The sequence below is a fragment of the Coenobita brevimanus genome, chromosome 76 (genome assembly GCF_032717465.1).
Source record: "Coenobita brevimanus isolate Jiangsu-jjx chromosome 76, ASM3271746v2, whole genome shotgun sequence".
NCBI classification, from domain to species: domain Eukaryota; kingdom Metazoa; phylum Arthropoda; class Malacostraca; order Decapoda; family Coenobitidae; genus Coenobita; species Coenobita brevimanus.
Window position 1 is genome coordinate 32,282,347 of NC_137029.1, and position 22,119 is coordinate 32,304,465.

Sequence of the window (22,119 nt, forward strand, 5' to 3'; positions counted from 1 at the left end):
TTAATTTCACACACACACACACACACACACACACACACACACACACACACACACACACACACACACACACACACACACATTAGGAAAAGGACAAACGATGGTGATGATAATGATGATAGTGATGATGATGATGGAAGAGAGGTAGGAGGATAATGGAAGACAGATGAATTGATGCTAATTAAACACGCTTCTCGTTTTATTATTCAAAGTAGGAAGGAAGGTGAGTGAGGTTAAGGTGATGATGATGATGATGATGATGAAGCGAGCTCTGTTTTATATTTCATGAAGGAAAATAACAAGAGTGAGTGAGTGAGTGAGAAGCCAAATAGATAGGATGATGATGATGATGATGATATTCTCCCATTATATGATGATGATGGTGATGATGATGGTGATGATGATGATGATGATGTTGATGATGATGATAGTGCTGCTGCTGCTGCTGATGATGGTGTGATGACTGAGATGCAGGATTATCTGAAACGTGAACCCGGTGGACTGCAGGCCTAAGTTCCTCTTCACCTGCATTCCACCATCCTCCTTTTAGGAATAGGGAAATTTGTAAAAATAATAATAATGAAATATACAGAACAGGAAGCAGGTTATGGTGATGATGATGATGATGATGATGATGAATGAATGAATGAACGAAGCGAACACTGATGATGATAATGATGTGATGATGATGATGATGATGAATGCATGAATGAATGAATGAAAGAATGAATGAAGCGAAAACTGATGATTATAATTATTTGATGATGACGATGACGACGACGATGATGATGATGGTGATGATGCTGGATGAATGAATGAATGAATGAATGAATGAAGGAACGAAACGAGCACTGCATTCTATTTTATGAATGAAGATAGCAAGGAAGGAGTATGAATGACGGAGTGAGAAAGGAGTCAAGTTGGTTATGACGATGTTAGTCTTGAATGAAACGCATGCAACTTACTTTGTGAATGGAAACAACTGGGAAAGTGAGCGAGTGAGTGAGTGAGAGAGTGAGAGAGACAAGCAGAGTTCTTTTGCTTTTCCATCTCCCAATTGAAGTTGATGATGGGCTAAGGATAAAGAGATGATGCTGATGCTGATGATGATGATAAATTAAACATGCATTTCCTTTATATTATGAATGAAAGCAGTAAAGAAAATGATCTTGTGAGTGAGATGGAAGCTGAGAAAATGATGATGATGATGTTGATGATGATTATGATGGATTAGGAACAATTTACCGATGATGAATTAAACAAAAGCGGCTTTGTATTTTCGTTAATGGGAAGGCAAAGTAAGTGAATGAGTAAAATGGAGGCAGCCATGCGAATCCTCCTCCTCCTCCTCCTCCTCCTCGTCTTCCTACTTCTGCTTCTCCACCTCTCGCAGTCACAAGGCGCCGCTGTCTGTCTGTGAGCCGGGCTGGGTTGGTCGGTGCGCGATCTGTTGCTGCGAGAGAGAGTGAGAGAGAAAGAGAGTGAGAGAGGGGGCTCTGGTGTGGTCGTGCTGGCAGTCACAATCTAGCAGCATTGGGGTTTGGTCGCGTCTGTTCCGCCCTCCTCCGCTCGCCCACAGTGTGTCCTCTCCGCCTCCCTATATATATTACCCATTACCTCGTGCCTGCTGCTGCCTCCCGTCGTCTCCTTGTCATCATCAGTAACTACGCGTAATGTCCCCCCTTCCCCGGTGTCGAAAATCAAGTGTCATCCCAAGAGCTTGTGTGGAGGGGCGTGGGGAGAGATGATTTCGGTGTTGTTTGAGGCTGCCGCTGCTTGGTTTGTTCCCCCGCGTGTGTGTGTGTGTGGATGCCTGTGTGTTTGGAGATGAGCTATGTACACCACCTTGCACTTCGCATTTTCCATGGCTATTGATCGCTTGCCTGCTCTTCCTCCCCCTCATCGTGCAAGCTCAATGAAAGCCAGAATCCGTGAGAAAGAGGCGTGAACGTGGAACTTGAGAAATTCGCGAGGGAGGGAAGGAGAGGTCGTAAGCCCTATAAGATCCGATGTACGGCTTGGAACAGCGTAAGAAGCCGCCAGAATTCGCAAGAGGAGTGAAGGTGGGACTGAGAAATTGTAAGGAGTAAACTTGAGGCTAAGATTATCCGATGTACGTCTTGAAACAGCGTCAGGGGAACCACGCGAAGTTGTTACAGAGCGACCTGAACTACAGAGTGATGCTGAGGAAGATGCCGCCGGGAACTTAGAATAAACTAAAACATACTCTGGTGCTCAGTAAATTGGCCAAACGTTGGGGAATAAATTATCTGAAGTAACGACAATTTGGCTATTAATTATCAGCCTTCCTGTAGCGGAAAAAAAAAAATGGCAGTAATGGTTAGACGGTGGTAACGGGGAGAGGCAGGACGGCAGGCCAGTGTGTCGGACCAACCCTCTGCAAAGCAATGCGATAAACTGTCCACTTTTTAGTAGAAACAGAAATAAAAATCGTACTAGCCATAAGTGACAAAAAGCGATATCGAGAGTGAGGGGAGGGGGGGAAGGTGGAGGGAGGGGGCGGTGAGACGGAGGAGGCGAAGGGCTGGAGATTGACCTTAAGGAGGACTGGAGTGTGACCGGCCAGTGAGGGGGAAGTTCGAGTATGACGTGAAGAAACTGGTGAAATGAGAAGCAAGTATCAAAGGCCGAGGAAGACAAGTAATGCAGTAGGAGGAAGACATCACCAGACGACGTGATGACGGTACTACCAAAGCTTATTACAAAATTATCACTGTTTCTCAAGCAATAAGAAAAGACAAGGAAACTAAAGAGCTCCAGCGCGATACCAAGCCGGAAAGGAAAAACTCGTGACTGCCCTGAAACACAGACTTCAGTAACCTAACTCGTAGAGTTAAATTTTTGATAGTCTCTCCATTATTAGTAAGATTAATCCGTAATGCTTTTTGGTACGTAATAAATCCCGACGTAGCTTGCCCTTACTAAACTTAAGGAAGATTGACAGCTGCTTTCCTCTAAATGGGGATGAGATTCATGTAAGATTCGCTGCTCTCTTCGTCTCCTTGGACTTGAATTCCCGTGAGATTCAAAGCTGTGTTCATCTGGCTGAGTTGAAAGTCTTGTAAGATTCATTGCTCTGCTCGTGTCCTGGGGTTGGAAGTCCTGTAAGCTTCCCGGCTTTCCTCATCTCATGGGGTTCAAATTCCTGTAAGATTCACCGCAGTCGTCATCTCCTGGGGTCCAAATTCCTGCAAAATTCACCGCTGTCCTCGTCTCCTGGTGTTTAGATTTCCATAAGATTCACCGCTGTCTCCTGGCCGGGGCTTTGATCTTCTGCTGCTCACATCTCCGTCGACGCATCGCATTTCCATTCACGGGGGGTAAATAACTACCATCAAGCAATATGGAGGCCCTGTCTGGAAACCTAACTACGGTTCGGGAGGGAGAGATGAGCTTCGTTGAGTATACAGAGGCGGGATATCTGGACCAGGAGGACTTCGGTATGAATGAGAGTCTTGCCGCGCTGAACGAGACCATCAATCGAACCTACTGGGTCTATCCATGGGGCGAATCCCTCTACCCCTCGGGCTACAGCACCTTCGAGATCGTAGTTATTACGGTTATAATCACGGTGGCCATGATCGTGGTGGTGGTTGGGAACATGCTAGTCATTATCGCTATCGCCACCGAGAAAGCGCTGAAGAACATTACCAATTGGTTCATTGCTTCGCTGGCCGTGTCGGACTTTCTGTTAGGGCTCGTCATCATGCCCTTCAGCCTGGCAAACCTTCTCATGGGCTACTGGATGTTCGGTGATCTTTGGTGCGAGCTACACGCCGCCATCGACGTCCTCCTCTCCACAGCCTCCATAAACAACATCTGTCTCATCTCCCTCGACCGCTACTGGAGCATCACTCACGCCGTGGCCTACCTGAAGAAGAGGACGCCCGAGAGAGCCGCCGTGATGATCGTGGCCGTGTGGGTCTTCTCGGGGCTTGTGTCCATCCCACCCTTGCTCGGATGGAAGGAAGTGAGAGAGGCTGAGGAATTTCCAACTTGCACGGTAAGCCTGGCCCCACTGAGAGCACCTGCAGTAGTCTTGTTTTTCCTTCCACCAGAGAAGAAGTTATTTTTACCTTTTGGTCTTTTGTTTTTCATACTGTAAGAGGAGAAATTGTTTTATCTGTTATGTCTTTGTTTTTCGTACCGGCAGAGGAATAAATTTACTATTATTTTGGTCCTTTGTTTTTCGCACTGCCAGGGGAAAAAAATGTATCACTGTTTGGTCTTTTGTTTTTGTACCGTCAGAAGAGAGATTATTTTCTACCATTTGGTCTTCTGTTTTTCGTGCAGTCAGAAGTGAATTTTTTTACTTTTCCGCTTTTTGTTTTTCGGACCGTCAGGGAAAATATTATCTTGCCGTTTGGTCTTGTTTTTCGTAATGTTAGAGGAGAAATGATTTTACCGTGTGCCTTTTGTTTTTCTTACCGCCAAAATACAAATTCTTTTACTACTTAGACTTTTGTTTTTCCTAGTGTCTGAGTAGAAATTATTTTACCTGTTATGTGTGCTATTACATGTACGCCTTTTTTTCCCCTTGTACTGTAGGCGAAACAATTGTCTTGAGAGTTTAGTGTGAAGATCAGTTGCATCTTTTGTTTTTCTCATACTTAGTCCTTTTATATTTTTAGTACCGTAAGAGGGGCATTTATTCTACATGTTGAGTCTGATGATTTATAAATAGGGCGCATTTTGTTTCCTATAATCATGTGTGACCTGAACCGATAAAACAATAATTATCTCTACAATTTGTCTCTAAAGTTAAATACAAGAGAAGGAGAGAGAGAGAGAGAGAGAGAGAGAGAGAGAGAGAGAGAGAGAAGTTATCGAAACAATAGCCATGACAACTGTGTGTGATCATTTACGACGTCTTGTTTCGCGTACAGACAGAGGCAGAAGTTTACGTACTCTTCCTCTGAGTCTACTGAAACTTAGGGCACATCCGTCACCTTCCTCCCTGACGCATCGTATCAGAAAGAAATATTTATGGAAAGGGAAACACACCAAGCCTCTCTCAGCTATGGAATATTTGATAGCACAGGAAAAGGGAGAAGCAGAAGAGGTGAAAAATGGGACGTACTTTTGTTTCCGAGTGTACGTGGAGTCTTTGTTTCTTGTACCTTCGGGGAAACAATAGTTATTCCAGTGTGTGTGTGTGTGTGTGTGTGTGTGTGTGTGTGTGTGTGTGTGAGAGGATCAGCTAACGAAGTCTTTTGTCTTGTTTACATACAATCTTCTCTTTTTCCAAGACCATCAGTGATTGTTTAGCTTCCCAGACGTTCCCAAAGGTTATAAGGGAATGTAGGCTTTTGTTATATCGTTATAATCATCATTAGCATCATCGTCATCGTCAGTCGTCGTCGTCGTCGTCGTCGTTGTCAGTCACCATCATCATCATCAATCATAAGTCATCATTAATCATCATCATCGTCATCATCATCATCATCATCGTCATAATCATCATCATCATTATCATCATCATCCCGCCTCTTTTTCCCACATGCAGGTGCTGTGAGGTAGGATCCAGAAAGCAAGGAAAAGAAAGAAATGTCACAGTACGATAACCAGTCAACAGCATACTCAATGAAATGGGCCACACATTCACTCTTCAAGCCCCTGAAATCCTGGCTTCACCCCATACGCACACTTTTCCGCGCGTAGCTTCCCAGTTATCCATCAGACAAGCGTAAATCCGAGGACTGCCAGGTGTCATTCCCTTGTCATGCACTCCTCCGTCCTAAATTCATCCTCCCAGCTCAGTGCATTATATTTGAAGGATATTAACGAGGGAGCGTAGCCTTTTGGTTCGTGTACTCAGTCAAACAACAATCTTCGCACTGTGTCACTGAGAATAGAACGCTAGTCTTTTGTTTTGCGTATACTGTAGTTATATTGGAAGGGTTATTGGTAGTGGAATATAGTCTTTTGTTTTCATGTAGTCAGCAAAGCAACCATCTTCGCGCTGTCACTGAAGATGAATAGAACGCTAAGCTTTTGTTTTGCGTGTAATTATATATTGAAGGGTTATTAATAGTGGAGTGTAGTCTTTTGTTTTGCGTATAGTCTTTTGTTTTCCTCTCGTCAACAAAGCAGCGATTTTTGCACGCGTCACTTAAGAATAGAACGCAGCCTTTTGTTAGTTGTTATTGTCAGAGGAACAGTTACGGTATCGTCCCAGTTATATCTGAAGGTCATTTACGTTGCTATTTTTTTTTTCTGTTTCGTGTGCCGTGCTCTCCAGTTAAGTAGAATTATTAGCGATTCTTAGGCCTTTTGTTTCTCGCACCGTAGACAAAACAGTTACTGTATTTAGTTTGTTTTCTTCTGACGGGACTGACCCATTCTTCTAACTTGATTGAAATTGATGGACCTTAATTGCAAAAAGAGTCTCCTTGGTTACTAGTCAAATCAGCCCTCCAGTTTGATTACACTTTGCCTTCAACCAAGCTAAAAGGGGTTAGGGATCCTTGTCAGGGTAGAGTAAGAGCGTAATATGTGGATTTTTTTTATTTTCACCTTTTATTCTGTGCTGAATCTCAAAGGCAAACCTGTGCACAAATTTAGTGTCTAGTATTTGGTAATATATAATAATGACGTAATTGTTTATGGTCCTAGAGGTATAATTTAGGAGATGGCCCTGTTATACCCCGCACAGGGACAGTATAATAACCATAAAAATAGTTTGGATGAAATAAGGAGGTAGAACTGGAGGATATTACTGCATTATTACAGTTATCATCATCATCATTATTATTATTATTTTTATTATTATTATTATTATTGCCTCCGCCAACGATGTTTGAAGGGGTTATGTATTCAGTTATGTTTGTCTGTTTGTTTGTTTGTCCACCCAATATCTCCAAAAGTTTTCAATGAACTTGAATGAAATTTTGTGGAAGGGTGGGCCATGGGCCAAGAAAGAATTCGTAAAATTTTGGGGCGAATCCGGATCCGGATCCTGCAGTGGCATTGGCGGAGGTATGCGCTCTTTGAGTGCTTTTTAGCTGCCGGTGTTATTAGCTATGTAACCCTTTCCACAATTTTGTTCTTATTCCTTATTTCCAAACTGTTTTATTCAGCTTAGGAGATTTTTTTTTAACAGGATAGGTTAGATACAGCCTTCCTCATCACCTTCAGTAATATAATTTTTTGTAAATTGAGTAAAATCGTTTTGATTTAGAAAAAGAAACAACTCATGACACTGAAGGGAGTAAGTTCTTCACCACATCACCTCTTCCTTATTTATTTATCTTCTATCTATCGTTTTTTTCTCTCCAGACGATTTTATTCGTGTGTGGAGAGGCTTTTCGAACTGAAGGGGTTAGATACAGCCTTTTTTAACCCTTGTATTATGATGATGGTCTCCTGAACTGGATGAAATTGTGTAATGTTTGAAAAAAAGTCCTTTTTCTTATGGGTAAATACGCAGGATAGCAAACTAGGCCTTTTATTTTTTTTTACCATTATTACTGTCTATGGTTAGTGTAGAAAAAGCTTCCAAAAATAAATATACGTGTACAAATCGATATTATATTTTTTCCAGTTGCTCCAAATCTGCTAAAGTATATCCATTGCCGAAAAATAGATAAAAACAGCAGGCACATACATTTTTCTCTTCTATAGTAACAGTAGAAAAAACAAAACAAAATGAATACATGTGCAGATCGATAATATATTTTTTACAGTTGCTCAAAATCTGCTAAAGTATACAAAAAATAGATGAAAATAGCAGGCACATTTTTCCAGAAGCAGGTCTTTGGTAGAATTATATATTGTTAAGAGCAGATATGGCCGCAGAAGGATATAGTTTTAAAAAAATCCATATATTCGTAAAACTATAATTATTCCCAAATCTAAAGTAATGTTATAAGAGTCATGTAGTTGCCTGATATCTCCTCTTTAGCATGCCCTAGGGCGGGGAAGTGCTATAAATACTACTATGCTGCTATAATCATACTGCTATATTCGTGTCGCCATAAATAGTCACATAATCATTTCGCCAAATATACTTAAATTGCTTGTCTCTATAAATGGTGCAGTCATAATCTCGTGTCCATAAATAGGTCTACCTCTTGTTTCTATAATCGTATCGTCTTACATTTTCTTCCCTATAATCGTGCTTCTCGTGAGTACTCATTGCTTTTATAATCCTATCCGTCTATAAAATTCTCTTCCTCAATTATCGTATTCTTCTATACATACCTTTGCTTCCATCTAATTCTCGGTTTCCCCATTTCCTTCTCCTATACATCTCACCCTCATTCACTCTCCTAGTCAGTATCTCATTCTCCATTGACTCCACATAGCAAAACCATGTCAAGGGACTTTCCTAGTGCTTTCCAACATACCCACATCAACAACACAACGTTCTTTCTCTTTTATAATCGTATCAGTCGCTAAAATCGCTACTCATCTTTTCTGAAATCGTACCTGGGTAAAACTCCGACTCAGAAATCGCGCCAGTCAACAGATACACGAGATGCCACAACTCCCTGTCACAGCCAAGAGGACTGGCGTGGTGATGGTGGCGGTGGGGGTGCTGCAGCGGTGGAATGGCGGAAGTATCAGTGTGGATTTGCGGCGGACAGGTTGAAGTGGAGTGCGCCACTTGTCAGGGGTGTGTCCGCGTTGCCTTACGAGACCCATTTTGCACATCTTCCTAATGCTGTTTCTTGTTTTATTACTTCCGCCAGCGAAGTTGGAGGAGGTTATTTATATTCCCCCTTTCTGCCTGACTGTGTACAAGATGCCTCAAAAAGTTATAATCTGATTTCAATGACTTTTGGTGGATAGATAGGCAGTGTGGTTAAGGAAAAGTTGAATACATTTGTAGGCGGATCCTGATCAGGGTGCCTGAAAGCATAAATTTTATTGGCGTTGGCGGAGGTATGATCTCTCAGAAATTGTGTAACAAGACAGACTAGGGCAGTAGAATTAAACGATTAGGTGAGACGGTATAAGTATTCGTCTTGTTGGAAAGAGGAATTAATTTTTTTGTTTTGCGAGTAGTGGAGGTGTGCACTCTCTGAGTGCATAGTCACATTTATTATTACTGTTATCAGACTATTTCATTCAATGTAGGAAGAAACCTTTCGTACCTACCTTGTTACGATGGGTCTCTCCTAAGCTGAAAAAAGAAAAAGGGTGGCAACAGTGAAATAAGTCGACATCACCGAGGCGAGGGGCATAACAAGTCATTATTGGATCCTGCACGTCAGTATTCCCTCGTATATTTCTCATGCAATCTCTGACCTAAATTTGATCTCACCCCAGAAAGACATTTCACATGGCTTAGTATTATGTCCTTCCATGAATTCTATCATTTCCCCAGTGAGGCAATGGTGTTCCTCGACCCTACGGAGTAGTTTGACGTTCAGGACCCGTAAAATGCTTCACTGTTCATATAGTTCTTTCACTTTAACTTGCCCCAGTGTTTTTCTTTCCTTTGCGGCCTCATTCACGTAGGTCAGTGTCACTTTAAGATAATGATGGGGACCTACATCCTATCGCTAGCACCTCTTTCTTACTAGAATAATACTCTATTGATAATTTATTACAAGTCAGCATTTAAGATGGTGAGATGGCGATTTAAGTCCAAGTCAGAGTGTTACTGGTATAGTGGAACTTCCCGTTTCTGTCAGGCCGATCGTGAAAATAAATTCATGTTGGTGTAAATACGGAGGAGAATATTGAAGCATATAAGAGAATACCGAGGTGTTGTTGTTGTTATTGAGAAACTTCGGTCTGTCTGGCCAAGAAGACTCATTAACCGCAGGCAAGAAGCCACCTCTGCAGGGCCATCCCATGCAGTGAACCGATGATCTCTTGCGGCAGACAGCGCCTCGCCACGGCAGATGGACGCCGCATTTGCGTCTCTCTACTCAACTAACAGGAGCACCATAGTAGGAGAAGGGGTAGGGGAAGGAGGTTGAAAACAGGGCAGAGGATGGAAAGAGTAGGTGTAAGTTAAGAGGGAAGATGGAGAGTCTGAGAGAGAGAGAGAGAGAGAGAGAGAGAGAGAGAGAGAGAGAGAGAGAGAGATGGGTAGGACAAAAGGGGAAAAAAAAAAAGTTACAAAGGGAGGGATGGGGAGCGACAAAGCGAGGACGGAGGAGAGGGAGAGAGAGGGAGGGGAAGGAGAAAAAAAAGAGGGAGGGAGGGAGGGGGATGGAGAGAGGGAGGGAGAGAGTTAGGAAGATTAAAGCGTAATAATGGGCGAGGTAGAGGAGAATGAACGAGCTTGCTGGCTAAACGTGGAAGGAGATTAAAAAGTTTTATATGAAGGCAGCGGAAAGTGAGATGGGACAAGACGGAAAGTTGCTCGATCGAAGTTAAGTGGTTTTGTGAGGTGAGAGAGAGAGAGAGAGAGAGAGAGAGAGAGAGAGAGAGAGAGAGAGAGAGAGAGAGAGAGAGATTTCCACATCTTCTTGGTCTCTATTTTTTTCTTCCTTTTTTTTTATTTTCATTTTTTTTTTTGGATTTTGGTTTCGCTGTGCAGGTAACTTGAACACACCTGATGCCACGATGAGGCTCTCTCCACGATAAGGCTTGCGCAAGAAGTGTTGAATAACTCTCTCTCTCTCTCTCTCTCTCTCATTACACGACATTTATGAGATTGACCAAGTAGGCACATTTCGTAAGCACTCTGTTTTACATGAGAGAGAGAGAGAGAGAGAGAGAGAGAGAGTAATCCCAGTTGCAGCGAAATGCCAAATTTTGTCTTTCTTACGGCCAGCGTCCAGCGATTCTATTTAGCTCTGAGAAGCCTCCCTCTTTATCAGTAATAATAGTAATAACAGTAATAATAATAGTAATAATAATAATAATAATAATAATAATAATAATAATAATAAAAATATGTTGAGGGTTTTGTCCAATAATTATGCCTTTTTTTTTTTTCGTTAAAGTCCAATAACTTTTTTTTTTTCTCATTTTTTTTCGTTTACATATGGGAGTATTCTGGTTGGCATGGGGAAGCTTCTTAATGCCTCCTCCTTAGCGATTTATTTTCCTCATTACACTTTACTTCTCCTATTTATTACTTATGTTTTATCAGTATTGGTTTAGTTGCCATAAGTACTATGGAAGAGTGTGGTTATTATGATGTAAAGAATTAATCGCATAAGAAGAGGCGTTGCGAAATATATGGAGCGAACTAGAAATTCGACCTATGATTATAAAACAGTGAGAAACAAAACTGTGTCACATTCAAGGATTCGATCGATTGGTCTTGTCACCCCCTGATACCTGCTCCCGCTCAGGACCCTCTCCCTTCCCCCCCCCAACGACCTTCCTGCCATCCCCTTCCTCTACCCCCACACCCCTGCCCCCTTCCACACCCTCCCACACCTTCTGAACCTCCTCCCCCTCCTCTTCCTGTCCCTCATCTTTCCCCCCCCCTTTCTCTTCCCCTCCCCCACCTTCTCCCCCTCCCCCTTCCCTTCCCCCACCCTCCCCCTCTCTCCCCACTCCCCTCCTGATGCACAGATGAAATCGCTACCTGAGGAAGGGATTTTTTTTATTTCTTTTTTTTTTCTTTTTTAATCAATACCGACTCACCGAAGAAGATAGGAATGTGTGTTATGGCATATCTTGTTCCTCGGTACCAATGGATTCTTTTTAACGTGAGAAAGAGATTAATTATTATTATTATTATTAAAAATTTATATATATATATTTCTTTGTGCATCAGCGTTGACCTACCTTACGGCCCATATATGAGTGGTATAACAATGTTGTCTACTACTACGAGAAAGGAAATAATCAGCTACACTTTACATGAAACTGGAAAAACTCCCATATCCTGAAGATTTAAAAAAAAAATATTTGTACTACATGGATCCAATGACAGCATCACGGCTTAGGAACAAAAATCGTCATTATCAGCACCTACGTATATACACTAATGTACTCGTGTAAGAGGGTAGCTGCATTCCACTAATTGGTAAAGGAAAATACGGCATAACATCCCCGCGCACTGTCTTCATATCCTCATTGGCTGAAAATACAGGCTGTCACACTCCTAAGCACAGCCATTCCAGCACAAGATTTACACTATTATTTTTCCATATTTAATACCCCAACGTGAGACACTGGATGGAGAGTTTTTTTTTTTTTTTTTTTTTTTTTTTTTTTAAGTGGTGGTCTTGGCCCCTAGAGATCATTTATCCTTCGTGACCTGTATAACAAGGTTTCGGTACAGGAGACTTGTTTTTACCCTGAGAGGCATGAGCAAGTTGGACGGTACAGAATATACATACATACATACAAATACATATATACATATATACCAAGGCCTTGGAAACAATTTACACACACACACACACACACACACACACACACACACAAGCACAAATGCACACACGTAGCTAAACTCACCATGGCAACTACCTTTTCATTTCTAAGCAGTGTAGACCAACCTTGTCAGCCTAAGCCCTTTCAATGTCAGCCCCTGTGCTCATTCCTCACTGGCCTGGCTAATATATCTTGGACCTGGGAGCATCTTTGGGGCAGGGAGTCTTCTGCGTGTTGTGGGAGAGTTACGGGCGTGGAGCAAGATGGATGTGGAGATGCTGGTGTCAAGATGGTGGTAATGCGGGAGTGTTGGGTGTTTGGAATTTAGTCTGGGTGTTTGGAATTTAGTGTTGCTGTAAGAGAAACTGCTGCTGGTATAATGTGTGTTACATATACAGGTCAAATATATCGTTCACAGTCATACGCACCATAATCTCATACCTCACAGTGTCACACCACCTTTCGCTGCACCTTACAGCCAAGCAACACAGTTTCATTTCATACACTGTCACACCACCCGCTGCCACATCTCACACTGCTATACTTCTCGTTTCTGTATCTCACGCCACTACACCAGACACTGCCACACCACGAACTGCTGTACGTCAGTGCTACACCACAATCTGTCACACCTATCAACAACTCATCCACTTTTTAGTCACATCTCACACTGCTGCACCTCACACACAGCACATTGCCAGACCACAGTCGCAGCACACACTCTATATTCACACCTCACACAGCACGCAGCCATACCACACACACACACACACACACACACACACACACACACACACACACACACACACACACACACACACACACACACACACACACACACACACACACACACACACACACACACACACACACACACACACACACACACACACACACACACACACACACACACACACCTCCAAACCACACTATACGCCACACACTGCCACACCCCATCATCTCCCACAGCACAAGCACTTTTCAAACACACTGCACATTTTTCCTCTGGCACTGGGCCCTAACGCGATAACTACATATTAATTACCATGTGTCCGGAATATCTTTAGGGACTTTTAGCCGTGCCAACTGAGAACGATTGGCATGAACGATAAGTTGGTGCCAGTAGTCGAAAATCTAATCCCTGTAAATCAGAGGATGTCTTGAAATAACCTTACCGTCTCTGAATGAATTTATCGAACTTCGGATAGATTTCTCGAGGAGGAAGACTTAACCTTCATCATATTCTCCTATCTTCAGACGATTTCATTCAGCTTATGATGGTTTTTCGTACTAGAAGGGTTAGATAGAGCTTTCTTTACGTCCTTCAGTCAGACAACTTATTCTCGTTCATGCTTTCTTCAGACGATTTTATTAAGCAGAAGATAGACTTTTTGAACAGGAGGGGTTAGATAGGAGGGCTTAAATACAGCTTTAATCAACCTGTTATCAGAGGATGTAATCTTTGCCTTATTCTGCTATCTCCAGACGATTTTATTAAGCTTGGGATAGACTTTTGGAACTGGAGGGGTTGTATACAGCCTTCATGAACCCCTCCTTGGCCTCTCCGCAGCTGAATAAAATCGTCGTCTGGTTGTGGGTAGTAAAGAACAGAATTCAGAAGTTATCTCAGTGGAAAGGTTAATGGCTTCTGACCCCTTCCCTCTTCCGTCCACATTATCTGTACCCCTATTTATATCGGTCCGTCCTGGGTTCATGGGTTTTTTTTGTCCAGGTCTGTTCGCGTCTAGAATTGGAATGAGGGACCTGGATTTATAAGTAGACGGTTGTGTGTTACAGTGTGGAGAAATGTTTGTTGGGTGCTTTCGCTGTTGGGTACATCTCTCTCTCTCTCTCTCTCTCTCTCTCTCTCTCTCTCTCTCGTGTGCGTGATTAACTATTAGCACTTGTTAGTTATGTTGTGTGCTTCTGGCATTTCCTTAGCTGTATTTCCTCTACCACTAATTTGATGTGTAGTGTACTTTCCACTGTACCAACTGTTTTGGAAAAGTGGTGTACTGCCACTAATCTAGCTGCCACTGCATCTTTAAATAAATGCAGAATTTTCTTTCAATGATATTTTTGCTGGTAACTACTGTCTATGCTAACATTCGTATTGATGTTTATCTCAATAAAGTTTATCCCAGAAGTAGGTACGTGGCTGTCATTTATTGAAACTTAAAATAACTCATAATACATTAATTTCATCTACAGGAAATACATGGTAAAATATAATACCAGATTACAGTAGTTTATTCATTGTCTGATTTTGCTTATGTGTTAAATAAAAGCATAAATCAGTAGGCAAGTTATCATTATTTGTTATCCATAATGATTGAGAGAGGGAAGCTGTTTTGTAATTACTTGGATAAAAATAAGGGGCTTAAAGAAGGGAAGAGTTTGCGTACGTTCGATATTTGTCCTATGTTTAGTGAAAAATATCTAGGAAGGGGGAAAAAGCTGTATGCTGCCTTCATAGAGCTGAAGGAAGCATATGAGAGTCGGTGAACAAGGAATGTGGAATGTAGTAAATTAATGGTGTAGATAGGAAGGAGGAGAATGCTGCGATTATGTGTAATGCTGCTAGGGCTGCAGTTGTACAGTATATACTATGATTCACTGGAGAGAGAGAGAGAGAGAGAGACTTGTTTACCTCTGGCAATGCCATAGCGGGTTTCCATAGCTACTGCTAAAATGACATCATGCACTTTCACGAAAATAATTTTGTGAATTTTATAGCAAATGTTTTCGGCACTTTGGCACAAGCTACTGATATACTCTTTATTCTTATACTTTACAAATATAAATATTTAGGTCAGTGACAGAGCCTTTGATTATACGTAACAAAATTAGCAAGATTAATTTGGAATATTGTATCAGACAATGTTTTGGCATGAGGCTTCAGTGGCCGCTGTTGAAAATGAATTAGACGCTTGTAGAGAAATTATTATGTTGGATTTTTGCCAAGTATTCATAACAAAATAGCTCTGGATTCTTATATAATACACACGTCTAAAAGCTTGCCGGTATTTTACACATTCAAATATTAACGTTAACAATAATTCCTCAGATATAGGGTAAATTTAAGCAAGTGTAATTCTGAATGTTAATGCAGCAATATTCAGTGACGTGGATCCATGATGGCCGCTGCTCTTAAAATTGTCTTAGACACTTCTAGAAAAATGATTAAAAGGTGTCTGTCACAGGTATTCAGATCAAATTAACTCTAGTTTCTTATATGAAATAGGTAAGTAAAGTCAGTTAACACAGTAAAAATATTCATATCAACGATAGTACTGCAGATTTAGTATATAAATAAGCGAGTGTAATTCTGAATATTAAGTCTGGCAAGTTTTTTGTGCACCCTGCACCCGACTTCATGAAAGAGGATCATGTTTATGTATCTGATACTTTTTTAAATATGACTTTGAGGACTTCATATCAGCTATTCACGGCTAAATGGCTCTAGATTCAAATTCACATATAATCATACTCACTTGCGGTATATTTACTCAGTAAAATATAGAAATCAGTTGTAGTGAAGAATATTTAGTGTAAATTTGAGCAACTATAATTCCGAATGTTTAGTCTGGCAAGGTTTCTGCGCGCGCAACTTAGTAATGGCCGCTGTTAAGAATGTATAAAAACATTTAGAGTAAATATTATTGGGATTAAATATCGATTACTCATGGCAAATTATTAGCGGTTTGTTACATAATGAACTTCTGTTTTAGTTTCTTTGCACAAAAGAATAGTAGCATTGACGATAATACCTGAACTTTTACGTATGTAATTGTGAGAGCAAATTTAAATCGTGCATCTGTCGGTGTTATGGTGGGACTTTTGAATGACCGAGTTGAATATGTAAACACAAGTTCTTTTCCCCTCACTTTGGTGTGCTTGGCTAAATTTCAGCATGTATGTGTGCACAGATATATGAATGTGTATGTATATATATATCTAGCATGTATTTGGTCAGCAAGACAAAAAATTCGGTGATATGTGGCGAAAAGAAATATCGTTCACTCGTTCACAAATCTCACCCTACCACCAGCGTACTTGCTCATTCATTCTCCCTTTAAATTTACTGAACTCTAATTTCATTCATTGGTTATTAAGTCTCACGTGGTTTTACTCACATTTGTTTGTAAATAAAAAAGCATGAATGGGTGAGATCAGATGTTAAGAAGCCACTACACAAGCTGAATGAAACTGCTAAAGAGCTTTGGTTTTGGCTCTGTTTGTATGTATGAGTTTATGTAAGCATGTATATATGTATGTATCTGCACCAAACCTTGGGTAAATGATTAAGGGTCATCAGAGGAACAAGCGATTACATTTTTGCGGAAAAAGATCAAAGTAAAAAGTGGAGAGATATTGCTGCTTTGGCGGAGATATGCACTCTCTGAATGCTCCTGTAATTTTCGTCTTAACAACTTACGGTCCTGTGAAATCAAGATCCTTATAGGCTTAAATTATCCAGTCTGTACCACTGTTTAACCATACTGGCTTTACTTTCACCTGAAGGAACTGAGTCACTCGCACAGCATAAAAATTAATTTATGCATGAAATTAGATAATCCTTTGCTTTGACAGAGAGAGAGAGAGAGAGAGAGAGAGAGAGAGAGATCCTTATTTGATCAGTATGGGGAAGGACCAGTTCTGGCTGTCTTACTGTCCCCTTCATCTTCTCTTCCCATCCAAAATTCAAACCTCGCCACACATTCATTTTTCTGACTTCTGCCTGTCTTCATAATCTTTTAGGGCAAAGATATGAGGTGTAATTTCCTCGTTAAGTTCGCGTGATTTGGGGGGTAGTTTTTCCACCAACTGAACAAGTATGCTCTGATACTCTGATTGGCTTCAGACATTAAACACAAATTCGCTGATGTTAGGTATCAGTTACTTACAGATATGGTTTACGGTAATTAAAATGAGCGCCGCGAAGAGAATTGTTGTTGTTGCTTAATTCTCTTCTGTCTGGCTGCGCAGACCTGTTGACCACAAGTAAGCAACTGCTCCTTTGGGGCCGTCTTACAGGTACAGTACAGTACATACACCGTGTAGGGATCCGGCGCCCCCATATGGTAGGGAGCTCATCAAAGGTTGACCGAGGTCCTTCCCACGGCGTGGTGCCGGGAAATAGGAGGAGGTTTGGCTATCGGGTGAACGCTGCAACTGCTTCACTCGGGGTGCGCAGCTCCTCAGGGTGAATGGGTTAAACGGAAAATAATCGTCTGGGGTTAATAAGAATGAAAAATGCTCTGTCAGAATTAGCGTAAAGTCAGTATTTAGGTGGCGTGTGCATATTCATATTCTACTTGATGACAGGAGGAAAAATACTTTATATTCATGTAATTAGTCCTATAATTTACGATTCATAATGGACAATGTAGCACAGGAATACATTTTGTGTGTGCTGAATAGTGGTAATTATGCCTGACAAATTGTATAATCTCCGCTCTGCGTAATGCCTGGGTAGCATGCTTTTTTTTTTTTTTTTTTTTTTTTTTTAATGCCTCCGACTTTGAAAACCCGTTCCCTGGGGCCCATTTTTTTTTAATGTGGTAAACTTTCATATGTTACCTTTCTTGTCACATTCCTTATGTCACCATACCTGCCATACTTCCTTACATGTCACCATTTAGTCTCAAATACTGACTTAAGACATTAAATACGTGCTAGGACTATCTCATTCAGGACTGGTGTAGTGGTATCAGTGCATTTTTTTTTCTTCTTTTTTTTTATGACGCCGTTGGGTTTTGTCGAAGATGAGTAATGTCTGTTTTAGCCAAGTTCGAATAGCCAGACTGAGAGCTTGCGTACCATACTGATAGAAGAGTGAAAGAGATGCATAAGCTCAATATATGTGAGACATTTCGTTCAGAATATTCTGTAAGAGAGAGGGAGAAAAGGGGAAAGGGAGGAGGGGGAAGAGGGAACGATGAACGAGGACGGGGATACGGAGGGACGAGGAAGTGGGAGTGGACGGGGTAATGAGGAAGGGAGAAGGCAGAGGGAGAGGGAGGAAATGGGAAGGGGAAGGAGGAACGTGCCAGGGGAAAGGGGAAAGGAGGGAGAGGAACGGGGACGTAGAGGATGGTAGCAAAGTAGGGGAAGGGAGAGGAAGGGACGGAGAAGCAGGGAGAAGGAAAGCATGGAGCGGGGAAGAGGGAAGGGAGAGGGGTAGGAATGGTGGGAGAATAGGAGGAATGAGGAAGGGGGAAGACAGAAGAGGGAGAAAGGGCTAGTAATCAAAAGTGAGTCACAGGAGGGAAGGAAGCAGGCAGGGTGGGAAGAACACAATACCCAGCCCTTTCACGTATTTCCGCCTTCATTAATTCTTTCAGGCTGGTGTGAGAAAGCTTCAACCCCTTTCAGCACGAGAGGCCTTTCAGAGATGTATAGGGTGGCACGAAAATAGTGCTCTACTAGAAATTAATCTGTAGTCGTCTTGTGTGTTGCGGGGACGGCCCAGTCGGCTGGTATGGGCGTAGTTTGGCAGGGAAGTAGGAAATGAATACTTGTAAATGACGCAGGGTGCATACTAATAACACTGAGATCGCCCGGCAGTGTGGGAAGAGGAGCGTAATATGTGGACCACCTTGTGTATATAATTTGGTGATAGGAATTAAATAAAAATGAATGATAAAAGTGAATGAATAATTTGGTGGAAGCAAGAATGATGTTAAATTGAATAGATAAAGAAGTCTTGGTACGGAAAGGGTTAAGGAAAATGTGGCCTTAGATTTCTCTCTCTCTCTCTCTCTCTCCTTAAGGTATAGTCAGCTCCCCCTCTCCCTCTTTCCTTTCTGTCACACGATTTCATTCAGCTGAGCACGAACCTTTCTGCATGAAGGGCTTGCCTTTGTGGAACCTATAATCAGTTCCCCCTCTCTCTCTCTCCCTCCCTCTCTCTCTCTCTCTCTCTCTCTCTCTCTCTCTCTCTCTCTCATCAGGCCACCAGGAGAGATAATCACGAAATCCCTACACTCGTTTGCCTTATCTTGTCAGTAAAATTAAAATCCTGAACATAGACCAAACGTTTTATAGAGTCCTTGTCCACCATTCCACCTCTCTCTCTCTCTCTCTCTCTCTCTCTCTCTCTCTCTCTCTCTCTCTCTCTCTCTCACCTTCTAGCCCTCACTCTTCTCCCCTCCCTCCTCCCTCATCTCCCCTCCCTCCCTTTCCCCCACTCCGTCTTACCCTCTCTTCCCCACCTTTTCCCCATCCCCACACTCCTCCTCAGTCTTTCTTTCGCCCTTTCTCTCCCACTCACTCTTCCTCTTCTCCTTTTACCCCCTCACTCTCCCTCATTCCCCAGCTCTTGCCTCTCCTCCGTCCACACCCTCCTTCCCCCTTGTCCACCTCTTTCCTCATTCATCTTCCATCCCTTCCTCACCTTCTCTCCAACCCTTGGTTTATGTCAGGTTAAGTAAATTTAGGCTGCCGAGACTCCTTTTGTGCATGCTAGGTTAGATTTAATGATGTTAGGATGTTAGGGTGAAGGTAATTAGGTTATTGTTAATTGAAGTGTAATTATCATAGGAAGAAAAAAATTACTTTGAACATGTGCGTCGCCTTCCCTCCTTCCTACACACACACACACACACACACACACACACACACACACACACACACACACACACACACACACACACACACACACACACACACACACACACACACAATGAATAGTCAGACCTACCGTTTTTTTTATCATGATCTTGTTACTGATTCTGGGGAAAAAAAAAACAGCGACACGCATGCACAAACATCACCTAAAAAAAAAGATAAAAAATAGTCAGCTTTGTAAAATGTAATTCGTAGGGTTTATTCAGAGTTGGGTTGATGTTTAGGATGTTTTGTGTTTGTGGACGAAATTCTGAAAAGAAAAAGGAAAAGAAAACACTGCACTTTTGCTTGTTTTTGATGTGCCCTCATCATTATCGTTGTCGTCTTCGTGTGTGTGTGTGTGTGTGTGTGTGTGTGTGTGAGAGAGAGAGAGAGAGAGAGAGAGAGAGTGAGTATATCTATGTTTATTGATAGTAAGTGACACATAAGCAGGTAAGGAGGTAGGTAGGTAGCGCATATACAGTATGTACTGTAGGTAGGTAGGTAGGTAGGTAGGCAGAGAGAGAGAGAGAGAGAGAGAGAGAGAGAGAGAGAGATAACCTAATGCACTTTTGATCACTGTTTACCAAGTCCACCAGTATACGGTCCATATATTGTACTGTAAGGTCTTTGAGCTAAATTGGGAGACATCTGCTATACTCTTTTCACTTTAAATTGGCCTTAAATTGCCCTAAGTACGTGCTAGTCGCGAAGAAGTGCCGTGGAACGGATGTAGAGTGGTAGTTATGTCTTTTTCTACCGCCAGTCTACTTAAAAGAGGCTGCAAAAGTACAAAAATTTCTGCCTAATTAAGGTGAAGAGACTGTAATAAAATGAAAAGATAACTGTTTTGTATTTCAGTGGGATATACGGGTCATTAATTATTGGAGGCTTTCGTCCTTTTGCAGCTTACTTCCTCTAAGTCAGTGCCAGAATAAGAAACTGCTGTGGTTCTGCATCCTTTCCACGTCACTTCTTCGTGACTAGCGCCATATTTCAAATTTAATCTATAGCTACATCTCAGCATTCAAGCTAGAGAGGTGGCAATTTTAGGCCAAGTTAGAGCAGAGAGAGTATAGTTTGAGAGATGGCAATTTTAGGCCAAGTCAGAGTAAACAGAAAAAACAAGAGGCCCTTTACGTAATGAGGATAATCGACTGAAATTGTCAGGAATAAAATGAAAAAGAAAAAGGTAATTAATGTGAAAGGGGTGAAAATTTACTGCCCAGAAACTCAATGTACAACGACCCTAATTTCAGAAAGCGAAGGAATTTATTATGTCAGGTTATATGAGTAAAGATTTTTCCGAGAATGTGGGTGGTGACACATTTTGTTTACCTCCATGGCCTTGAAATTCCCCTTGTTCTCCGTTTTTGTTCTGTGTTCCCTTTCCTCTGTTCGCTGTTTTTGTTCTGCTTTGTTCTGTGTTCCCATTCCTTTGTTCGCCGTTTTTTGTTGTTGTTGTTCTGTGTCTCCGTTTTCTCTCTCCTCTGTTTTGGTCTGCTTGTTCTGTTTTCTTTTCTGTCTTATTTTTCGTTTTATTTATTTACTTATTTTCTTTAGCTGTTTTCTCTCTTCTCTGCCGTATTCTGTGCTCTCGTATATTTCCAGTAGTTCGGTTTTCTCCCCCCCTCCCCTTTCCTCCCACTTAAAAAATGCATTGCACGTTATAGAGTCCTTGCGCCGTAAATACACGTGCATCATCATCATCATCATCATCATCATCAACTTATTTCCGTCATAGCTCCTACTGTGTAACTGAACTAACAATCCAGTCAATAGCAATTTATTTTATTACAATACCAATACGCCTCTTTGGAACTCTTATCATGTCGTGAAGAAAGCAATGCGTTACCTGTGAGAAAAACCACTTCCATTTTGTGTGTGTGTGTGTGTGTGTGTGTGTGTGTGTGTGTGTGTGTGTGTGTGTGTGTGTGTGAAATATCTTTAGTATGATGATGATGATGAAAATCGTGACAACAGCGATGAGGAAAGAAGTGGAAAGATAGTGATGATGATGATGATGATGATAATGATGATTTACAGGGATTACGATGAGGGGGGAAGTGGAAAGATAATAATGATGATGATGATGATGATTTACATTGATTATGCCATCTGTTGAAAAAAAGTAGACTGTATGTGACGATGAGCAGGAAGAGGAAGTGAACAAGAAAAAAAGAAAAATAGGCGAAA

At 41.6% G+C, this 22,119-nt stretch overlaps 1 protein-coding gene across 1 annotated transcript in view; it reads left to right on the plus strand.

The window, feature by feature from the left end:
* Positions 1-3,361: 3,361 nt before the first annotated feature.
* Positions 3,362-22,119, plus strand: part of Octalpha2R (alpha2-adrenergic-like octopamine receptor) — a 551,302-nt gene continuing 532,544 nt past the window's right edge. Inside the window, exon 1 of the mRNA XM_080278977.1 lies at positions 3,362-4,021. Within this exon, the coding sequence (XP_080135103.1) occupies positions 3,362-4,021 (660 nt within the window). The remainder of the gene's footprint in view (positions 4,022-22,119) is intronic.